Source organism: Neofelis nebulosa, chromosome 2 (assembly GCF_028018385.1).
Source record: "Neofelis nebulosa isolate mNeoNeb1 chromosome 2, mNeoNeb1.pri, whole genome shotgun sequence".
Classification (NCBI taxonomy): domain Eukaryota; kingdom Metazoa; phylum Chordata; class Mammalia; order Carnivora; family Felidae; genus Neofelis; species Neofelis nebulosa.
This window is the reverse complement of record NC_080783.1, coordinates 197,098,630-197,120,958: the sequence shown is the minus strand read 5'-3', so window position 1 is coordinate 197,120,958 and position 22,329 is coordinate 197,098,630. Positions and strand designations below refer to the sequence as shown.

At 50.3% G+C, this 22,329-nt stretch overlaps 1 protein-coding gene across 1 annotated transcript; it reads right to left on the bottom strand.

Moving 5' to 3' along the window:
* Positions 1–433: 433 nt before the first annotated feature.
* On the bottom strand, positions 434–20,478 carry A3GALT2 (alpha 1,3-galactosyltransferase 2). The gene is made up of 5 exons (XM_058718169.1): positions 19,557–20,478; positions 3,140–3,223; positions 2,871–2,960; positions 2,452–2,589; positions 434–1,644 (listed from the first exon to the last, which is right to left on the bottom strand). Exons 1-5 carry the CDS (start codon positions 19,577–19,579, stop codon positions 957–959), a joined length of 1,023 nt encoding a protein of 340 aa, XP_058574152.1. The 5' UTR covers positions 19,580–20,478; the 3' UTR covers positions 434–956.
* Between the last annotated feature and the right edge of the window lie 1,851 nt (positions 20,479–22,329).

The window sequence follows — 22,329 nt, the reverse complement described above, 5'->3', positions numbered from 1 at the left end:
GCTCATAAAAATGCAAGGTCTGTGAGAACACTGCATACTGGATTCGGGAGACCTGGAGTGAAATCCCACCCTCCCAGGGCCTCAGTTTCCCCAAGTGTCAGACGACAGCGCAGGGGCTTCCAAGCTGCTACCTTCCCTGTCTCCTTGGCCCCGTAACCACCTTTCCTGCAGGGCCTGATGATTTCACCTGCTGTTCAGAGCCTGTGTTTCCCACTCCCCCCCCAGCAGCCCTCCACCTGGGGATGAAAAGTCTAGATAGCAGCCACGAGTAAGGAAACTTACCAGGCCCAGACTATGGGCCCCGCATCAAGGAAATGTCCTTTTTGTGGACACTGTCCAGGAGAGAGGGCCATAAGGATACCTTTGGAATAATTTTATTATAATATTACTTAAATACGTACAAAGTTGCTTGAGGGCGGGGGGGGGGGGGGGGGGGGAGCAAAGCCAAGGACTCAGATGTTTCTTTCTGTGACAGCAGCTTTCTCCTGTTCACCCAGAAACTACTCTCTTTGGAGTGAGAGCCAGTCCTGGCTCTCCAGCTGCCGCCCAGACAGACTCACAGCTTCTCTGTGCCTTAGGCACTTACGTTCCCTTTTTGTGCTTCAGTCTCCTGATTATCAAAAAGGGGGTTGGGGGCTGGCTTTGGGGGGTGGGGCGGGAAGGGCTAAAATAACTCTGCAGGAGGCATCAGCCGAATCCAGTAAGGTCAGAGGTGAAGGGCAGCTTGGAGGCGCGCTACTGTCGCGGTGCTTCGTCGGTGGCTGTTGAAAGTGGAGGAAAGGGACCTTTCCCTCCTGTAGAACAGCTAGCTCCCCAAAGGTCAGGGCCTCCTCCTCCCACCGCTACGATCCCACGGCCAGGCGGGCAGGGCTGTTTCGATCCAAGCTCTCGCTGCCCTCCGGGGCGCCCCGACGGCTTCAGGGGCCCCCCTTCCCGGGCCGGCGGGGGGTCGGGGACTAGTCGCGCAGCAGGGCGTACTCCTTGGGCGCCCAGAGCAGGCGCGGCCGCCGGATCTCGGCCCTCGAGCCGATGTCGGGGCTCCAGCAGAACTCGGGCGACAGCACCTTGGCGGGCTTGTGCAGCCAGAAGAACTTGTTGAGGTGGCTCTCGTCGTGCCAGCGCGCCTCCAGGCCGAGCTCGCGGTCCCGCCGCTGGCCCTGCGCGCAGTGCGCCGTCAGCCCGCGCAGCGCCGCCACGCTGCCCCCGAACACGGCCGCGTGGTAGTAGAAGTCGCCCTCGCCCGGCGCCAGCGCGGCGGCCGAGCGCGCGTCGCGCTCGTAGGGCAGCAGCCACCGCGGCCAGCGGTAGTGCCAGGAGTGCAGCTGCGCCACCGACTCGGCCAGCGCCTCGGGCCCGAAGGCGCCGTGGAAGTACTGGTCCACGTCCATGCAGAACACGAAGCGCGCCTCGCGGCCCAGCCGCCCGCCCAGCGCCTCGTGCAGCGTGTGCATGCGCTGCATGGACACGTCCTGCCAGCGCCGCTCGCGGGCCACGCGCTCCACGCGCAGGAGGCGGCCCGGGGCCAGCGCCACGCGGGGCACGGCGTCCGGGCGCTCGGTGAACACGTAGTACACCACGCGCTGGCCCACCATGAAGTGCTGCTCGGCCGTCTCCAGGAAGCGCGCCAGGTACTTCTCCAGGTACCTGCCGGGCGGGGTGGGGCGGGGCGGGTCAGCCCGAGCGCGGCGCCTTCCTCGGCCCCCGGCCGCGCTCGGGCTCGGGCTCCCGGCTCCCTGCAGCCACGGGCTCCGGAGCTCCGCAACCCTCCAGCCGCAGCAGCTTTCAAGGCGGGCGCAGAGGCTTGCAGATCGCTCGCCTTCGCAGCCTTGGGTTCCCTGCCTTGACCGTGGGCTCCCAGTGCCCGCCTGGATCAACAGGGTCCCGCGGCAGAGGGGCCGTGCTGGCCCTGGGACGGCCGGCAGCGTTAGCCTTTGCCTCGTTAGGGCTCTGAGCCTTCGAAGCTTAAAGCTTACGAAGGCCTGGACCCGTGATGCCGCGGCGACGTGAGGAAGCCCAGACAGCCTCACGGACAGCATCGTGAAGACAGGTGCCGCACCGGTGTTCAGCAGTTGGCCATCCCAGGGGAGGCCCAGACATGGGGAAGCAGCGGGGAGCCCTTCGGGAGTTCCTGCCCACAGAATCTTAAGCTGTAATAACAGCCGTTGTTGTCATCACTGAGGTTGTGACAGTTCCTCACGCAGATGGTCAGGACGGTCCCTGGGTAGGGGCTTGTGCTGGGTGGGCTCCATGGTGCCGGTGTCTAGGGAGGAGGGAAAGGGAAAGGGTGGTCCTGCCTGCTCCCCTGGAGGCTGGGACAAGAGGTGCTGTCTTTGCTTCCCTCTTCGCTTTGGGATCCTGAGGCCGGGGAGAACCCTGTGCCCCATCCTGCGGCCCATGCACACCCCTTCCACTCCCTGCCTGGACAGCACCGCTCCCCTCCCCAGGCCTTACCTGCCTACAGCAAAGACAGTCAGACCAATGGTGAGGTTCTGCTGCAGAGCCTCCCGCTGGGCCACAGCTGGGTCGAAGGTGCCATCCCAAATAATGGGGGCCCCCCAGGAGGTACAGGTCAGGACTTCAGGCCGGGCCCTGGCCGGGACAGGGATGGAGAGATAGGTCCATTCATCCACTGGTCTGGTGCATTGTCACCGCCACCTCCCCAGTGCCATACCCTAGGGCCCCACAAATGGGTCCCACCCAGCCCCCGCCCCTAGAAGTCCCTAGCTTAGATCCAACACAGAGGATTGGGAGATGTGTGACCTGATGGGGCCCCTGGGAGGAGTACCTGGCCCTGCCAGGGTGAGGGATGTGTGGAGGGCAGGGACACAGAAGGCAGAGCTCTCTAGGGCATGTGGGTGTTAGCTCCTTACCAGGGATGCAAGAGACCCGTGAAGTTGTCTCTCAGCAGGGCCATTCTGGCAGAAGGGCAGACACCCATGGGGATGAGGACTTCCAGATGCCTGCGGGGTGGGGGCAGCAGTGAGGGGCCCTCTCTCTTTGCACTTTACAAGGAGGGGGAGCCCACAAGGACAAGTGTGCAGCCAAGATAGCCATCGCCCACCATCCCTCAAGGAGGCACTTAGAAGAGGCCCCGACCCTGCTGGTTCCCACGTTGAGGGCTGGGGGAAGGGAGTTGTACCTGATTACAGGGAGCCCATACAGGTACAGCCCTAAGAGGCCAAGTGCAAATAGGATCAGCAACCAGAAGAGTCTCTTCCAGGTCCTGGGTGGTGGGGAGGGCATTAGCAACTCATTTATACATACACATACACATGAGAAATTGCTTATGTAATTTTAATGTTGCAGGTTATTTATTTTTGGATACAAATATATTCTTTTCACATGGTACAGGTATTCAGAGGTACAAAAGAGTATATATAGTGCAAAGTCTTTCCTGGTCCCATCCAGCCAGTTGCTCTGCATGGAGGGGAGCCAGCACTACTCTTTTCTTGTGCCTCCTTCCAGAGGTGATCTGTGCGTATGGAGGCAAATATAAATATGGTGGCAAGTCCTCCCTCCTCCCCTCCCCCGATCGGTGGTAGCACAGTAGATATGCCGCTCTGCATCTTGCGTTTTCCACTGCCTCCACTGACCATTATCTTTGTGGTTATCCCCTCTGAATACTTGAAGTGCTTGCCCCCCTTTTCCCCAGCTGCCCAATATACCATTTATTGGATAGAGCATCATTTACCTGACCAGGCCCCTTTTGATGAATATTTGGATACATAATCTTTTGCTTTTCCCAGCAGTGCAACGGGACATGACCTTGGGCAGGTTTGGAGGATGATAATATTAGAGGTTGGGGTGCTTAGCCTGGGTAGGGGACAGGACTGGCCTTGGACAGGAGAAGAGACTGGGAGGGGATGCAAGGAAGTTTGTGGCTTGGTGACTGGGAGTTGAGAACTGTCTGAGACTGATGAGTTGAGGGGCTGCGTGGGGGGTGGGCTGTGGTCAGGGGCCACGCGTCTACAGTGGCTCCAGCCACTGGGCTGGGTATGTCCAGCAGAGCTCAGAAGCCCCATTCCTGCTCGGAGGATGTTGGCTTTGGTGTGTGGCCACGGTTGGGGGTCATCCAGGAAGGGCCCCCAAAGTCGAGATCCTCTGGGGGATCTCATCCAGTATCCCCCACCCCTCCTGTGTGCCCATGTCTCCCGAAAGGCTGGAACTGCCTGGTGAGGAGCACGGACACTGGGGCCAGACCCCCAGGTTCCAATCCCAGTCCACCATTTGTAAGTTGTCTGGCCTTGGGCAAGGTTCTGGACTTCTGCACTACAGTCTCCTCATCTATAAAATGTGGATGATAAGAATACTTCCCTCGGAGGGCTGAGATGGCTAGTGAGTTGATACACACTAAGCAGTTAGGGCAAGGCCTTGCACACAGTTCTAGCTCAGTTGCAATTGTCATTATTCCTGAACAGACCCTCATGATCCCCGGACAACCTTCCAACTCCACTCTCTGCCCTACAAATCCTTCCAAAGTCTGGCTCCCCTGGTCTCTCTCAAGCCTGCCGGATCAGACGCTCCTGCCTCCCTGCCTTCTCAGCTACCCGACTTGGCTGTTCCTCATCAGACGTAGCTAGTAGATAGGAGAGGGGTCTTGTAGTGGTGTCTGTGTGCCTGTGTCCACCTGTGCACCTTCTCAGCACATGGTAGGTACCTCCTTCTGTTCAGTTGGCCAAGCCAGGAACCTGACTGCACCCCAACCCCTTCCTCTGTCTCACCCCCGCCCCCGTCATCTGCTGTCGGTCCCCAGGGTGGGTTGACTTCGCCTCCTGGATGTCCTCCCCCCACCACCCCCCCCCCCGGGCCCCTGTGGTACTCCTGGCCCCACAGTGATCCTGCCTGCACATCCCCCACCAGGACCATTGAAGCATCAACTCCCAGCCCCTTCCTACACAACCCCCAAAGTCATCCTATAAAATGCCCACCTGCTTTCACAGTGTCCACATCACGTGACCAAACATCCAAGAAGAAATACATTTAGAAGGCAAATCTATGGGGAAATGTTCACCCTCACTAGTAACCAAAGACATACAAATTAGAACAGGGTGGCATGTTTTCCCTATAAAATGAGCTTTAAAAAAAAAAAAACAAACAAAACAACAAAACTAGCCACGCTTCAAGTATACAGTGAGACACGCACTCTTACAGTTGCTGGTGGGAGTGAAGATTGCTAGATCTTTTTGGAAAGCTACTTAGCTATGGGGATTGAAGCTCTCACTGTTCCTACCCTTTAATCCAATCACCCCAACTTCTGAGAGTCTGCTCAGAGATCATCTTCAGGATGCAAAAAGTTTATCCATCAAGATGTTCACTAGTTTCTGCTTATGCCTGCCTTCACCCTATATTTCTTGGGCACAAGCTCAGAATCATGCACTTGCTAGGTCAAGGATTCAGAGGTGAGCGAGGCACAGACCTTATCTTCAGGGAATGGAATCAGGAAGATGTGGATGGCCAGGAAGAGAGGAAATGGGTCAGATGACAGACCTCAAACAGATGAATGGAACACAGCACAGTAAAGCTGTCATCAGTAGAAATACAAGATGCTATGAGGGCAAACTGGAGGGTGGCAACTGAACCTTGACAGATGGGGAGGAAGTTGGGGAGGCTTCCTGGAGGAGGTGGCTTCTAATGGTTAGAAGTTATCCGGGCAAAGAAGGCAGCAGCGGGGAAGGGAGGTCTATGAGAAGAAAACAACAATGTACAGAAGTGAGAGGGGAGAGAAAATGTGGGGTGCGCATGGCACTATGGGTCACTCTGCAGGGTGGAGTGCAGGTGGGGAGCGAGGACAGGTGAGGCCGAAAGTAAGCCAGGGCCAGATCACCCTGCATTCCAGGCTAAGGGGCTGGGCTTCATCTGGAGGACCATAGGGAGCCCTGAAAGATACTTCCTCCAGGGACCGATGCAGATTTTTATTTGAAAAAAAGTACTGCAGCTAAACAATTGAGCCTGGACCCTGAGGGGTGAGGGAGCGTGGCTGGAGGCAGGAAGGCAGTTCCGGGCTACTGCTAGCCCTCGTGAACCCGGGCGTTGGTGGTGGGGTGGTGGAGGGCTGTCAAGGGGGCAGGCAGGACTTGGTCAAGGTTAAAGGGACCCGGCCAGGGTTGCTGGGAAAGGAGACAGTGCCTGACTGGTGGGGTGGGTGGAGGAGTAAGTGGAGGTGCAGTGGTGGAGGCAGGGGCGTGGGTTGACTCTCCAGAAGTGTGGCTGGAAGGAAGGAGGAGGATGGGGGCAACCGGATGGGGCTGAGAGGCTGGGATTGGTGGAGGAGTGTGTGTTTCCTTTATATGAGGGGCACTTGGGCTTGGTTGGATCCTGGCTGGAAGCACCAGGGAGAAGGCATTCATTCCGCGGGCTGCTGAAAAGGCCCTAACAGCCAGCCGACCGACTAACCTTTTTCTGACGACTCCGTGGTCACGTGGAAAAATGCTTATGCAGAAACCGTAAATGAAAAAAACAGGTTCTAAAATCAATGGGCAGTATGATTATTGTTATTTATTTTTAAATTTTTAAAAATGTTGATTTTTGAGAGAGAGAGAGAGACAGAGTGTGAGCAGGGGAGGGGCAGAGAGAGGGAGACATAAAATCCGAAGCAGGCTCCAGGCTCTGAGCTGTCAGCACAGAAGCCGATGAGGGGTTTGAACTCACGGCCCATGAGGTCGTGACCTGAGCCAAATTTGGACGTTTAACCGACTGAGCCACCCAGGTGCCCCTGGGCAGTATGATGATAATTTAGCAGGAATTAAAACGTGCACCAGAAAATAAGACTAAAAAGGAAAACTTCAGTAATCTATGCAATAAGTTATAGTAGGGCTTTTTTTTCCCTTTATTTTTTCAAGTTTTTAAAATGTGCTTATATTGGCTTTTTAATGCAGGAAAGATACACAGTTAGCAATTTAGAAAAACAAAATCAAACCAAACAAGTTTTAAGCCTTCCTACTGCCTGCAAGATAAAGTCTAAACCTCGCAGCCCTGTCCAAGAAGCCTTCAGAATCTGACTCCTTGGCGGTCACATTCGAAGTGCTCTCGCCTGACCCGGCTTTCCCGCCTCTAGAAATGGAGACTCACGGTGGGTAGACCAAGGATGGTCTCATAGCTTTGTTTGAAAGAGTGAATGGACGTCTCGGAAACCCCAGTGTTGATCAGTGGCGAATTGGATTCGTGAATTATGCACACCTATACCGCGGAAAGCAACAGGACCCGTGAAAAGGATGAGGTGGATTTCTATGTACATTCTGGAAAAGAGGTCCCGATGTGTTAAGTGGAAAAGGAAATAACAGGACTGTATAGAGGCTGATCTCACTTCTATGAGGGGAAAGCCCCCATTTACAGACATGCCTACCTATGGTCTTTCATAAACGTGTCGGGAAAGATCTAGAAAAGCATTATCCAATAGAAGTACAATATGAAGGGTGCCTGGGTTCGACTCTTGATTTCGGCTCAGGTCATGATCTCATGGTTGGTGAGTTTGAGCCCTGCATCCGGCTGTGCTAGCATTCACAGAGCCTGCTTGGGATTCTCTCTCTCTTTCCCTGTCTCCCTGCCCCGCCTTTGCTCGTACATGCTCTCTCTTTCTCTCTCAAAATAAATATAAACATTTAAAAAAGTAAAAAAAAAAAAAAAAAAAAGAAACCAAAGAAGTACAACATGAGCCAGATATATAAATTAAAATTTTCTAGTAGCCACATAAAAAACTGTGAAAAGGGCTGAAATTAATTTTAATAACATTTTAATTTAACCCACTGTGTCCAAAATATCCTTTTGACATATAATCAATATGAAAATGGTGGAGATAATTTATATTCTTGTCTCGTACTAAGTCTAAGTACTAAGTCCAGTATATATTTTAGATTTATAGCACATTTCAATTGGAATGAGCCACATTTCAAGTGCTTGGTAGCTACGCAGGGCTGGTGGCTACTAGACGCACGGATTCTGAAGGAGATGCACCAGTTACTGGGGGGCTGAAATTAGAGGGAAGAGGGGATTTCTGCTGGGTATACTTCTCTCATGTTCCGCTGTACAATGAGCAGGTGTTACTTTTGTCTTTGTTAAAGAAACAATAGGCCCCAAATGGAGTCCCTAAATGCAGTTTCACCTTCTCCCAGAAATGTACCTTTAACCAGTCTGGAATTACCCGGTCAGCACTAGTGAGAATACTTGCCTGATGGACCCCCACTTTCCCCTAAAAGAAAGTGACCTTGCTCGAAGCAGTCCAGTCTTTGTTAGAAACTGCCTTTCCTCCCACCTCTTCTGCCTAGAAAAGCATTTCTACAGCCCCCTCAGAGCTCCTTTGTATCTGCCGAGATGAGATGCCGCCCGATTCATGAATTGTTACATAAAGCCGATTAAGACCTTCACATTTACTCCACTGAATTTTGTTTAACAGATTTGCTGGCGGTGACGGGAACAAAGGAGACTTCTGGAGGCTCTGGGGACAACGAGGAACACAGGCGTGGTACCTCGAACCCTTTGTACTCTCTTTCTCGCTGTTTCTGAGGGTTATGGTCCCCTTGGTTCTGAGCTCACATACTTTGCATCAGCCTCCTGATCCAATTGGCTTTCCAGTCTGGGGCTGGTCAGCTTGAGCTAACAGACAGTTCCACCCAGAACCCAAGCCCCTAGTCCTTGGTTTAGTGTGAATTACCCCCATTTTCTTGGAAACCCCAGACCTTCCGTTCTGTCCCCAGATTCCACATTGGGAACTGCCGGTGGCAGCTCCAGTCCCCATCTGTTTGGACTCAGTTCTCCGGGGTCTGTGATTCAGCCCTCCCCCCAGGCCCCACTTCCACACTGGGGGTTGCTGGGGGGAGCACACAGGCCCTTTGTTGGCCAGTCCACAGGTTACTGCTGGTGCCCACAGTCCCATTTCTTTGGTCACTGTTGGTCTCTGTTATGTCCATCAGGTAAAGGCTATTGCTAATGGGAATCTCAAAAGCTGCCCAAATTGGTGGGCGTGGGTCAAACATTTAAAAACTGTTAGAACACTTGCCACTTAACCCAAAATTTCCTGTTAGGTTAGGCGAAGATTCGCAGTAGGTCACCTGCCAACCTCAAGAAAACCTCCATGCAACGAGGTACACCGTAAAGCGTCACACAATTCCCAATCCAGCAGCCCGTCTCTTTTAAGTATTAGTTTGGTTCTGAGACACCCAAAGGCTTGGCTCAAAAAGAATAACTACTACTACTACTAATGGGATTCTTAAATTACAAGAGTTGAGGGGCGCCTGGGTGGCTCAGTCAGTTAAGCGTCCGACTTCAACTCAGGTCCCGATCTCGCGGTTTGTGAGTTCAAGCCCCTCTGTGCCGACAGCGACAGCTCGGAGCCTGGAGGCTGCTTCGGATTCTGTATCTCCCTCTTTCTCTGCCCCTCCCCCACAACGTTCGTGCTCTCTTGCTCTCTCTCTCAAAAATAAATAAATAAATGTTCACGAAAAAAAAATTTTTTTTAATTACAAGAGTTGAGCACACCATCTTCCAGTCTGTTGACTTATTCTGTGTCTAAGAACTGCAGTGCTGAAAGCTACAGATACCTACAAAATGGCAAAAATCTTACTCAAGCAACCTAGAACTACAACTGCCATTATGGAGAACATTCCACTTATTTATTTGTTTATTTTTTATTTTTTCTTTATTTTTAGAAAGGGCACATGTGAGCAAGGGGGAGAGGGGCAGAGGGAGAGAGAGAACCTCAAGCACAGGGCTTGATCCCACGACCCTGGGATGGATCATGACCTGAGCTAAAATCAAAAGTTGGGACATTCAACCGAGCCACCCAGGTGCCCCAGAGAACATTCCATTTAGAGGAGATCACTTATTTAAGACTTCAGCTCAGGTCCTGATCTCCCAGTCCATGGGTTTGAACCCCGTGTCGGGCTCTGTGTTGACAGCCCAGAGGCTGGAGCCTGCTTCAGATTCTGTGTTCCTCTTTCTCTGCCCCTTCCCTACTCATGTTCTCTCCCTCGCTTTCTCAAAAGCAAACAAACATGAAAAATATTAAAAAATAAAATTAAAACTAATTTTGCTAGATATTGGTAGATATTTTGGTAGATACTGGAGCTACAATCGCTATCTTTTTAAAGTTTATTTCTTTTGAGAGAGAGAGAGAGAGAGAGAGAGAGAGAGAGAGAGAGAATCCCAAGGAGGCTCCATACTGTCCCCACTGATGTGGGGCTTGAACTGGGAGATCATGACCTGAGCCAAAGTTGGATGCTTAACCTACTGAGCCACCCGGGTGCCCCTACAATCTCTACTTTAAACCTCGCTCAGGGCTTGCAAGTGGGATCCTGGGAAAGACTGGAAGAAGCCACCTGAAGCTGAGAATATTCTTACCAGAGTCAGCTCTCCTGGATCTCTTTAGTATTTGGTAGAAAGAAAAAAAAAGTAAGTTTGCACGTTGTCCCTCCCTTTCCAAATCTAGGCCATTGTTCTTGATCTTTGGGAAGGGCTCTAGATCTTGTGAAGATAATATCTTTTGCACCTTCTTTGAGGGTGCCTCTTGGGTTTGCAGGATCGTTTTCTACTGCCAGAAATATTTACTGTTTGTCCCGACTGAAACCTGACAAGATATTTGAAAGGAGGTAATAACACTCTGGTCATAAACTTGGCCAAACTGGGAGCTGATATTTCGAGCCAGATAGGAATTCTTTTAGACCTTCTCCTTTAAGCTGAATGTACTCAGAGGGAAAGAAAAACGTTCCAACGTAGGTGCATGGGTGTGTCAGCCCCTGGAAGTCCTTCAGGATGCAACACAATTCTCAGAGGAGTTAGAGGCAACTGTCCTTATCCCACAAATATTTGCAAGACCAGAAATGCAGCTCTCGAGACCATTCAAAGTCCACTCATTCTTTGTAACAATTAACCTGACCCTTATTCATTGTAAAAGGCATGTAGGTACTGTAAAAGTTCTGACCTTGGGGAACAAGCGTCCCTGGAGGGTTTCGCATTCTTTCCCTGTGCCTTTGAGGTGTAAATGTTCTACCTGGTCTTCTCTAGGGACTCTCCTCTTCTGGTGTGGGCTATCTCCTTGAAATGTAAACTCCAGCAAAGTACATACAATGGACTCCCGAACAATGTGGGGATTAGGGGCGCTGACCCTCACTTGCAGTAAAAATCTGGATATAATTGGGTTGCCTGGGTGGCTCAGTGGGTTAAGCCTCTGACTTCTGCTCAGGTCATGATCTCAGTTTGTGAGTTCAAGCCCCAGGTTGGGCTCTGTGCTGACAGCTCAGAGCCTGGAGCCTGCTTCAGATTCTGTGTCTCCCTCTCTGTCCTTCCCCTGCTCACACTGTCTCTCAAAAAAGGAATAAATGTTAAAAAAAATCTGCATATAATCTTTGACACCCCCTCAAACTTAACTACTAATAGCCTACTGTTGACAGGAAGCCTTACTGAGGTTAACACATATTTTGTAGGTTATATGTATCATATATTGTGTTCTTAAAGGAAGCTAGAGGAAAAAATTGTTATTTCAAAAATCATAAGGATGAGAAAATATTTACAATACTGTACTGTATTGAGAAAAAATCCATTATAAATGGACCCATGTAGTTCAAAGCCATGTTGTTTGAGGGTCAATTGTAATTTTTTTTTTCTTTTTTTTTTTTTTTTTGCTCTCTTTTTTTTTATTTTTTTAATTTTTTTTTAATTTATTTTTGGGACAGAGAGAGACAGAGCATGAATGGGGGAGGGGCAGAGAGAGAGGGAGACACAGAATCGGAAACAGGCTCCAGGCTCCGAGCCATCAGCCCAGAGCCTGACGCGGGGCTCGAACCCACGGACCGCGAGATCGTGACCTGGCTGAAGTCGGACGCTTAACCGACTGCGCCACCCAGGCGCCCCTCAATTGTAATTTTTTTAATGTTTATTTTTGAGAGAGAGAGAAAGAGAGACAGAGAGAGAGAGCAAAAGAGTGAGGGAGGGGCAGTGAGAGAGGGAGAGAGAGAATCCTAAGCAGAGTCCACACTATCAGTACAGAGCCCAACGCGGGGCTCGAACTCAAACTGTGAGATCATGACCTGAGCCGAAATCAAGAATCAGAAATTTGGGACTCCAGGGTGGCTCAGTTGGTTAAGCATCTGACTCTTGATTTCAGCTCAGGTCATGATCTCCTGGTTTGTGAGTTTAAAGCCCTGCATTGGGCTCCGTGTAGACAGCTTGAAGTCTGCTTGGGATTCTCTCTGTCCATCCCCTGCTCTCTCGCTCTCTCTCTCTCGAAATAAATAAAAAACTTAAAAAAAAAAGAGTCGGACACTTAACAGACTAGGCCACCCAGGCACCCGTGGTCAACTCTAATTCTTAACAGAAGGAAAATAAAACTACTAGAAATTAATAAAGAAAGTTCTCTGTATGAAAGGAAAGTAGGATGCACATTTTCGGTAAGAGAAGATATGAGGAATGGAACTGCATTTTTGTTGAGGGAAAAGAAAGTTATTTTGTCCTAAAAGTAAGGCTGGTTATTCAGAATGGGAAAGAGGAAAAACAGGACAAAATCTGGTAAAAAAGAAGGTTGCAGATGGTCTGTTGAGAAGGAATCTTGGGAAAAGGATTTTATGTGTGGTCAAGATGGCTAAGATTGGAGTGGACAGAAGTTTAAAACATCGGGGGCGCCTGGGTGGCTCAGTCGCTTAAGTGTCTGACTCTTGATTTTGGCTCAGGTCACGATCTCTGGGTTCAAGCCCTGCGTTGGGCTCCGTGCTGTCATCACAGAGCCTGCTTGGGATCCTTTCTCTTAGACTGTTGGTCTAAGAAAGATATTTAAAAAAAAAAGAAAGATAAGATATTGCTAAGAGATTGCAGAGCTTTCTCTTTACCTTTAAGTAATCTGCCTAGAGAACAAAGATTTTTGTGGCCTGTCAAAATAATTTCTTGTGTTTCCTATCAGATCTTTGATTGCTTAAAGAGAACCAAGCCTTCCCTATTAGAAGGGCAAAGAGCTCTTTTTTGTTTTACAACTTAACTCTCTGTATTTGTTTAGAGTCTCTAATTGTCATGGTTAAATAGATAACCAAGTTAATGCTCCCCAATAACCTGTGATCTTATTTGCTCAAGTATTTTTAAGACCTTTTACCAACTTTTTCCTCCTCCCCCTACAATATAATGCTGAAGGAAGTCTTTTTGACCTGGAAGGAACTTTGAGATTTTCCACAGGATCTGTGGAAAACTATAAAAGAATTGTTCTCTCTCCTTATAAAAAGAGAGAGGCCAAACTGATGTAGCTTATTTGACATGTTAAATTACATGGGGAGCATTGTCAAATAAGTAATATGAAGCCTTCCTTATGTTGTATTTGCGCAGGTATGCAAGTGTTCCAGAAATTATGTGAAACTCCTGGAAATCTGGTATGTCCTGGTGTCAATGCTATCAGCCACAATCCTGGCTATTATCTTAAAATGTTGTATGTTACAGAAATAATCAAATTCCCTTCTCAATGCTATTTAGCAATGGCCATTTTCGAGCCTTTTGTCATTCCCAGATGGTATGTTTCACTCTGATGCTTTTGCAAAAGTGCTTCGGCTTTAAGGAGATTCAGTACAGGTTTCTTATAACTTTAAGATCATAAAACTGAAATGGGTAAAAATCTCCAGAACTAATAGGAAAACTGATTCAAGCAGAACAAGTATTGATTACACGGGACAGAACGAGCAGGAAGGATGCTTGTAACTTATTCTGACTTTTTGTCTGAAGTGTTTCTGGTTCCTTAATGTTTTGTTTTTCTGTATTTAAGGAAACCTTTTATCTGACAAGGCTACATGACTTACAGCAATTCAGTAAAGTGTGTACCTTTGTAAACAAAGATGAAACATTTACTTTTTCTCCGACCTGATCCCTCCAGAATTTACAAACTATTGTTTTTTTTTTTTTTCATGGCAATATAGCTAGTTATTTGCATACGTTCTCTGTGAATCTGGTTCTCCTTGTAATAAGACACCTTGGGAAGCATTGGTTATATTACCTAGGTTTTGATGGATACGAATTCACCCAAACTGTAGGTATTTTAGGTAAAATCTGTGGAGCCCTTGGCTTGGCTCCCTATCTCAAAGACTTAAAAGTTCAGTCTGAAATTCCTTATGAAAAGTTCCAACAAAGCAGTCTTAAGGACTTGTACGGTCAATCAGCCACTGTTCTTTTTTATATTACTATCTTTTTTTTTTTTTTTTTCAACGTTTTTTTATTTATTTTTGGGACAGAGAGAGACAGAGCATGAACGGGGGAGGGGCAGAGAGAGAGGGAGACACAGAATCGGAAACAGGCTCCAGGCTCCGAGCCATCAGCCCAGAGCCTGACGCGGGGCTCGAACTCACGGACCGCGAGATCGTGACCTGGCTGAAGTCGGACGCTTAACCGACTGCGCCACCCAGGCGCCCCTCAGCCACTGTTCTTAACACACTTACATAATCAAGCCAGTTTAATGCAAACAAATTAGTTTTACTGTGATTATATTTGGTAAGTGGAGGTAACTGTAGAGAGAAAAATTATGTTTGTCCCTTTGTAGATACTAGATTCTAATCCTGTGTATTGTCTTTGAGGTTTTGTTAAGTGCCTGTAAACTGGACTAGACCTGGAATTCTTCTAGTTTCCTGAAATATCTGGCTCTGACTCTCCAAACAGATGCTTCCAAGTTTCTCCCACCCTTCTGACGGGGAGTCACAAGGACAGATGCCCTGAATCTCCTTGGAAGGGACTATACCAGGTCCACCTCGCTACCCAGATGGCAGCCACCTTTAGGGACTTGAACCTTGGGTACACGTTGCACAGCTAAAGAAGGCTCCACCCAACATCTGGTCCTGTGCAGAGGCTGGAGACTCCCAGATCAAATTGACGAGGAAGAGAAGTAGCTGGCTGACAGCCAGATAGACCGCGTCCACCCAAGGTGCCAGATGGAGACCCCCTACTTTAATGTAAAACCCTTTGTTCTTTTCTTTCCTTTATGCTGGCATTGGCCTGGAAAGAGAGCACCAGCATCTGTATCTCCAGGCCATTGCTAAAGGGAGGTAACCTTTCAGACTGCTAGATTTCAAAAACTCTGCTCTGTCCATGGTGGTGGACTCCATTCACAGAGCCACCCTAGCGGGAGCAGTACTCCCACAGGGTCTATGTCTGGGGCGGTTTTCATCTTCCTTTGGGCCTATGAATGCCTACATGGTTGGTGCATAACCAGGCGATGACTCTTACCTAACGGGTTAGCTGTGCCCCTAACTGTTCACCAACAAACTAAGGCACCCTGTGGGTCAACTCCCCTAAATTTACACCATCAAGTTAGAAAGGACCTACCAGGAGGCTTTTGTGATTCAGGATTTGCTTCCTTAGGTGTCTACCTCCCTGGTTGGGAGTGAATACAAATGAGGCTGTGATCAGCACACTCTTCTTAACTTTCAAAGTATGGCTTTGTGCTAGAGCAATGGCGGCCCAATGAAAGTCCTTAGACTCTCTGGCCAAGGTGGTTTTTGACAATAGGACAGCCCTTGATTAACTTTGGGCTGAGCAAGGAGGTATCTGTGCTGTGGTCAACACCGCCTCCCGCACCTGGATTAACACTTCTGGGAAGTTGAAACAAGGTTACATAAGATTGCTGAGCAGGCCACTTGGCTTAAAAAGAGGACTCCTTCAATGGGGTCTTTGTTTGACTTATTTGATTTTGATTGATTTGGGTCTTGGGGACCATGGCTCTTTGGTGCACTCTAGATATGGAGAGGTATCCTGCTTATGATAATCATAGGAGTAACCCTGGGGCACTGTACTCTCTCAAAAACTTTAAATGCATGTTCAAAGCCCCTAACCACCAAGCAAATGATCTCCTGGGACTGGAACATCAAAAAGGGGAATGAAGAGAATGATCAACTTCAAATATAATCCTGAGGTCATGACCTGTGACTATCACACAGGATCAGCGAAAACTGGGAGAACTTGGGAGTGATAGCTGGGAGAGAGGCACTTTTTACACTTTGGACATGTCTCTCAACTCAACTGAGAGTCTGATCAAAAGGGGGTGGAAGTGTTAAAAAAGAAACAACAGGGCCCCAAATGGAGGCACTCACACGAAGCCCCCTGTCAGCAAGCCAAGACTTGGCACCAAAGGGGATTGCAGTCTTCACCTTCTCCCAGGAATGTAACTTTTAACCAGTCAGTCTAGAATTACCTGGTAAGCACTAGTGAGACTATCTGCCTGATAGACCCCCCCCACGTTCCCCCAAAGGAAAGTGACCTTACCTGAAACAGCCCGCTTTTTTAAAAATGTATTTTGAGAGACACAGAGAGAGAGAGAGAGACAGGGAGAGAGAGAGAGAGAGAGAGAGAGAGAGAGAGAGAGAGAATGCGCACAAGCAAGAGAGGGGCAGAGAGTGAATCCCAAGCAGGCTCCCCGCTGTCAGCGCAGAGCCCCACGTGGGGCTCAAACTCACACACCATGAGACCACGACCTGAGCCGAAATCAAGAGTTGGATGTTCAACTGACTGAGCCATCCAGGTACCCTGAAACAGTCCACTTTTAGCTAGAAGCTTCCTTTCCTCCATCCCCTTCTGCGTACAAAAGCTTTCCATTTTGTACGGCCCCTCGGAGCTCCTTTCTATCTGCTGAGATGATGCCTGGTTCATGAATCGGTAAATAAACCCAATTAGGTCTTCAGATTTACTCAGATGAATTTTGTTTTTTAATGTTATCTAAGGGAGGAAAATGTCTTTCTTTATACTCCTCTCTTGTCCAGCTTCCCCTTACGTTCTAGTCACCCTCTGGGGTGTTTTCCAACACCAACAACCAAGTCAGTTCTCCAGCCTCAAGTGAGGGTCCAACAATTCGATTCATTTCTATACTATTTACCTGGAGTTAGTGCCAGATCCCACAGGTCAAGGGCGCAGTCCTGTGAGACGGCCCCCTCTTCAGAAGCCAGTTGCAAATCCTGGGCCACCCCTACTTCTGGCTGATTGACCATAACTCAGGGGTTCCCACAAGCCCCTCCTCGTGTTCCATAAGTTGCTCACAGAACCGCTCACATAATTCAGGGAGGCACTTTACTTATCTTTACTGGTTTATTTATAAAGGGTACGCATGAACACCCAGAGGAAGTGCTACATAGAGTGAGGTCAGGAGCTTCTGGCCCCGCGGAGTTGGAATGGGCCACCCTCCCAGCATATGAATGCATTCACCAACCCGGAAAGTTTCTAAACGTTGCTGTTCAGGAGTTTTTATAGCCAGTCTCCAGCTCTGCCTTCCCTCCCTGGAGGTCGGGGGTGGGGCTGAAAGTTCCAAGTGTGTAGTCAACTTGGCCATTCAGGTGGTTAGTCCCATCCTGAGACAATTGAGGGGCCTACCCTAAGTCACCATGTGACACATTGTGAATAACAACAGATAGTCCTATCACTCAGGAAATTGCAAGGTTTTTAGGAGTTCTATGCCTGGAGCATAGGAAAAAGACCAAAAGTCTTATAATACTGTGTGGTGTAGTTCATCAAGTTCCATCCTGGAACCGGATTCTCTGGTGGGACTGTTCTGGGCATCATAGGTACAGTGACAGAGGACCCCCGGGGGCACTGGTGCCACCTGGGCTCTCTACTTGGATGTCTCCTAAGTGCCTCAAACTTAAGTCAAAAAGGAACTCTGGATTTTCCTCAGAAACCTGCTCCCCACTCAAGTCTCCTCCATCCTGGTAAATGTAATCGTAATGTCCACGTGTTCTCTCTGACGGGTCCCAAGTTACCCAAGTGGGACCACTTCCTCGCTCCTCGGAGCCCTTCGTCACCAAATTCTCTTGCTTCCGCCTCCCCACCAGAGCCCCAGGCTCCTTCTTCCCCACCCCTGCTTCTCATCTGGACTCCTGTAACTGTCTACTAACTTGCCCCATCTCTTTCCATGAAGTTCCTTAAACTTGCCATGACTTAGTGTCTTCCCCAACTCTGTATCTTTGCCCACATTGCTGTTTTGCTATCAACCATCACCAAGCTCCAGAAAATTCTTCTACACCTAGCCTCCTCCTCGTGATGCCTTCCTCGACCTCCCCCTCCAACACCTGCTGCCATATGCTCCTCCGCACCTGTGCAAACCTCTACTCAAGCACTTGCCAAACTCTACTCTGTACTTCTGCCCCGCCAGGCGGCAGGGCCATTCTATTACCCTTTGTTTTCTTGGGGCCAAACTTGAGAGCCTGCCTCATGGTTGGTGGTATTAATATTTGTTCAGTAAACTAAATGAAGCAATGAATAGGTTCCTTGTCTTCATTCTTTCCCAAACTGTGACTCCTTTCTCAAGACTCTGTTTGCTTCAGCGTTAAGTCTGCACTCTACAAATATCTTCAGACATTTACTGAGGCACTCTGCCTGCCGAGTGTTTTATGTCCGTATCGCATTGAGGTCTGACCATGGTCCCTTGAAGGAGATGCCATGATTATCTCCACCTTATAAATGAAGAAACTGAGGCTCAGAAACATTAAATCACTTGCTCAAGGTCACACGGCTGGTTAAGCGGTGGAGCTGAGTTTGAACTTAGGTCTGATTCCCAAGCCAGAACGTGGCATTTGGGGCACCTTTTGACCTGGCCCCAGCTCAACCTTAATGCTCCTCTCCCAACGGTCTCTGGCTGGGTTAATATTCCCCCAAGGCACCTCACATCCCCCCTGCCTCCCCTCCCCCTGGCCAGTGTCTCTCCTGCAGGAAGCTTTCTCTCCCCTTGCACACACCAGCCCCACCAAGCTCCGGGAGGGCGGGCTGCAGCTGGCTCCCGGAAGCAATGCTACTCTAGAGGTACACTCTGGGAAACACCACCTGTCCGCGCTGCAGGGGCGAGAAAAGGCTAGAATGGACCGCTCTCAGCCTTCACCACCTTGACTCATTTAGCCGGCACCCACCCCAACCCCCAACCTCGGTAGGGCAAGCTGATGCATATCTTGGGCACTGGACCTCAGCCAAGGCAGCCAGGCAGAGCGGGCCCCAAGTGGCCCCGGGTGAGGGCCGGGTGGGCACCTGCCAGCTCCTGCCGCCCCCTCCCATGCCCCAGCTGGGAACCCTAGTCCACAGGGGCCCCTGCCTGACCCATTCTTCCACATGGCTTGCTCAGATATTTTCAAAGGCACCCCCTCTGCCCCACCTCCACTTGCAGAAAGTGGTCCCTCAAGCCCACCCCAAGCTCTAACCTCTCCGACCTCCTCGCTTTCAAGAAGGGGTTAAAGAACAAGCATTAGTTCTGAAGTGGGAACAAATTTCAACTCCGGACGGTCAGTCCCAGTGGGACTAGAGAGAGGTCTTGGCTATGGCAGGGGACGCAGCACTAGGCCTTTCTCTCGCTCACCAAGGGGGCTCAGAGTTCAGGGAAGCCAGGGGAGTAACCCCACTCTCCCCCAGGAGCCACAAGGTCTCCCAGGACGCAGTCTGCGCCCGCCCAGCTCTGCCCCATGGACCATCTCTACCCCTTGAGTGATGTCCCCTGTCAGAGTCTCCTTTGCCCAGGATCTCCATGGCTCAGCCTTTGTGCCTCCTCCTTGCCTTGTTCTGGCCACCAGGGTGGATTTCTGCCAGTTCAGCTGTCCTGCCCCATCTTCCCCCACATGCTGGCAGTGTCCCCAACTCACCTGAGTCTCTCCTTGAGAGCCATGTCTAGAAGCTGTGGGGACAGCCTGCCAGGAAGAACCCTCTAGCTTGGAGCCAGGGGAGAAATAACCAGTTCCTGGTGACTGGGACAAAGCAGCTGCAGGCCATCTGTCAGAAACCACACCCACAGAAGCCAGCAGGGATGGACTGCCCTGAGGGGGACTCCCTTGGGGGCGGTGCCTGCTGGAGGAAACTGGCCCCAGGATGGGGTGGGGGCTGGGAACCCCCTTGGGGCCAATCACCTGGGAGAAGGTGAATCTGAGGCACGAGCCAGCTCTGGTTGGCCAGAGGCTCTGAGCTATTTTGATTGACTTCTCTTACCTGCCTTGGGGGGTCCCTGCGCCTCTCTTCAGCATCTTGGAGCCCTGGGAGAGGACTATGGTCTGTGAGTCCCGCTAAGGTGTTTGCTGCCCAGGGAAAATCCTGTTCTGCCAGATCTCAAGGGCACTGGTCACCTGGTTGTGACCTTGGACAACTCACAATAAAATGGGGTACATACACCGGTCACCCAGCACAGTGTAAGAGCCACACAAGATAGGGATAGGGAAGGGTTTTGGAAAGTTTACACTGGGCAGGGTTTTCTAAAAGTGCAGTTTGCAAGTTCTCAGAAATCAGTTTTGTGGATCAGGGATCAAGACCAAGATTTAAACGTATGAACAGGAAGAGAATTGAAAAGAAAATATTAGAATGTATTGCACATAAAGGTAGGTATTGTTTTATGAAATTTTTGTTTCAGAGATCTATATTTAGGTATGTATATGAGAGCGGGAGACCTTTTTTTTTAAACCGTGGCTCATGATCAAGAAAGTCTTCAAAATTCTGAGTAAAGCGTAAACAGGAACGGATACAGGTTTTCCTCCTATCTGAAAGAAGAGAGTTCTTTATGAAAACTGCCCTCGGTAGAAAAGGCATAAAAGTGAAGTTTTAATTGAATCATTACTTCATATGGAAAGTTTTTTTCAGCATTCCTGGATCCAAAGGGTAACCCATGGTGGGCTTTTCTGCTCCCTTAGGACACTGTCGCCTTGCTAACGGATACACAAAATAAATGGAGACAAAGCACAGATGCTCCCAGAGCTGTGGGGACGGAGATGCCACACGTCCCAGGTCCCCGGAAGGAGCACGGTCTCCGGAAGGAGCTCGGTCCCTGGGTCCCCGGAAGGGCCTAGCACTGCATGAGCTTCTATGGCAGCTTGCTGCAAAGCAAAGGCTATTTTCACTTTTTGCCTTTTTTCATAAAACAAAAACCCTCTTGGCATTTGTTTTCCTTAGTGGAAACAGGTACTGCTGTAGGGTTTTGGTGAAAGTGGCCTACCGTGAGCTTTCGCAAGCAGGGGCTCTCCCTATGGATTTAAAGAAGCAAGCTTCGGGTTACCTGGGTGGCTCGGTTAAGCTTCCTACTTCAGCTCAGGTCAGGTCACACTCGCACTGTTTGTGGGTTCGAGCCCCGCGTCAGGCTCTGTGCTGACATGACATCTCGGAGCCTGGAGCCTGCTTCTGATTCTGTGTCTCCCTCTCTCTCACCCTCCCCGGCTCGGGCTCTGTCTCTCTCTGTCTCCCAAAAATGAATACATGTTTAAAAAAAGTTTAAAGAAGCACCCTTCCAACTTACAACAGGTGGGGCCTGTCACCCGAACAAAACCAACAGTATTTGCTTGTGTCAGTGCCCTCGAGTTCACCATGGCCCCTTTTAGGAGTTTCAGTGTCTTCCTCCTTCACCACACATGAAGAACAAATTCAGGAGAGGCCTGGTTTTCACTTTCCCCAGAAGGGAAAATGGGGGTCTGGGGTGAAGGGGCTTGTCCGGATCCGCACGGGGCCCCAGTGCACCTGCCCGCTGGGCCTGCATTCCTCCACCGGGTGGTTCCCCGCACCTTCCCACTTTCCCCTGGGTTCCGCCCCGCCTGGCCCTGGCAGAGCCGCCCCTCCAGTCCGGGCTCCGGCCTCTGGGTAATCAAACTCATAAGTCGGCTTCTCCTTCTCCTCCAGGTAGTAGTTACAATTTAACTGGCTTTCCAAAGAGGTGGTATCAAACTCCTATACATTATTATGCCATATCTTCCCGGGCTCCACCCTTGGAGACTGATTCAGTGTGCTGGGGCCCAGGCCTCAAACCCACATTTTAAACAAGCAGAAACACTGCCTTAAGGAAAAACCCAGAGGCTGGAAGGAGCAGGAGGTCAGGCGCAGGAGTTTCATAAGGGAGTTTCAGCTCCATTTGGGCAGGGCAGGGGCTGCTTTGCGCTCCATGAGGCCTGGTTCAGGGAGGCACAGGGCCACACGAGCCGCTGTTGGCCGCACACACCGGGGCCGCTCCGGCCAGCTCAGCTCGAGTCCCACCATCCGCACCCCACCCCCCCATGCCTTTGCAGAGCCACCTGCGTCGAGAATGCCCTTTCTTCTTCATTCAAGACTTAGGTGTCACTTGCGCGAGGACAAAGCCTCCAATAATTAGCTATTCCAACATCCCACAACTGCTCAGAAACTGCCGAGTGAACCAAAGCCATCCCAAGGGCTCTCGGACACGGAGCCACTGCGCAGCAACAACCGAGGGTGTGTGCCTGGGGATGGAAGACTGGGCTCTACCCCAGGTGTTCCAGGTTATTCCTGGCCCAAGAGCACTGCGTCTCTCCTGCGGGAAGCGGGGAGGGGGACTCAGAGCTGAGGGGCTCTGGACCCTCCCACTCCAAGGGACAAGGGTGAAAGAGAGGCCGTGTCAGCTTCCTCCTGTGAAATGGGACGAAGGGCGCCCTC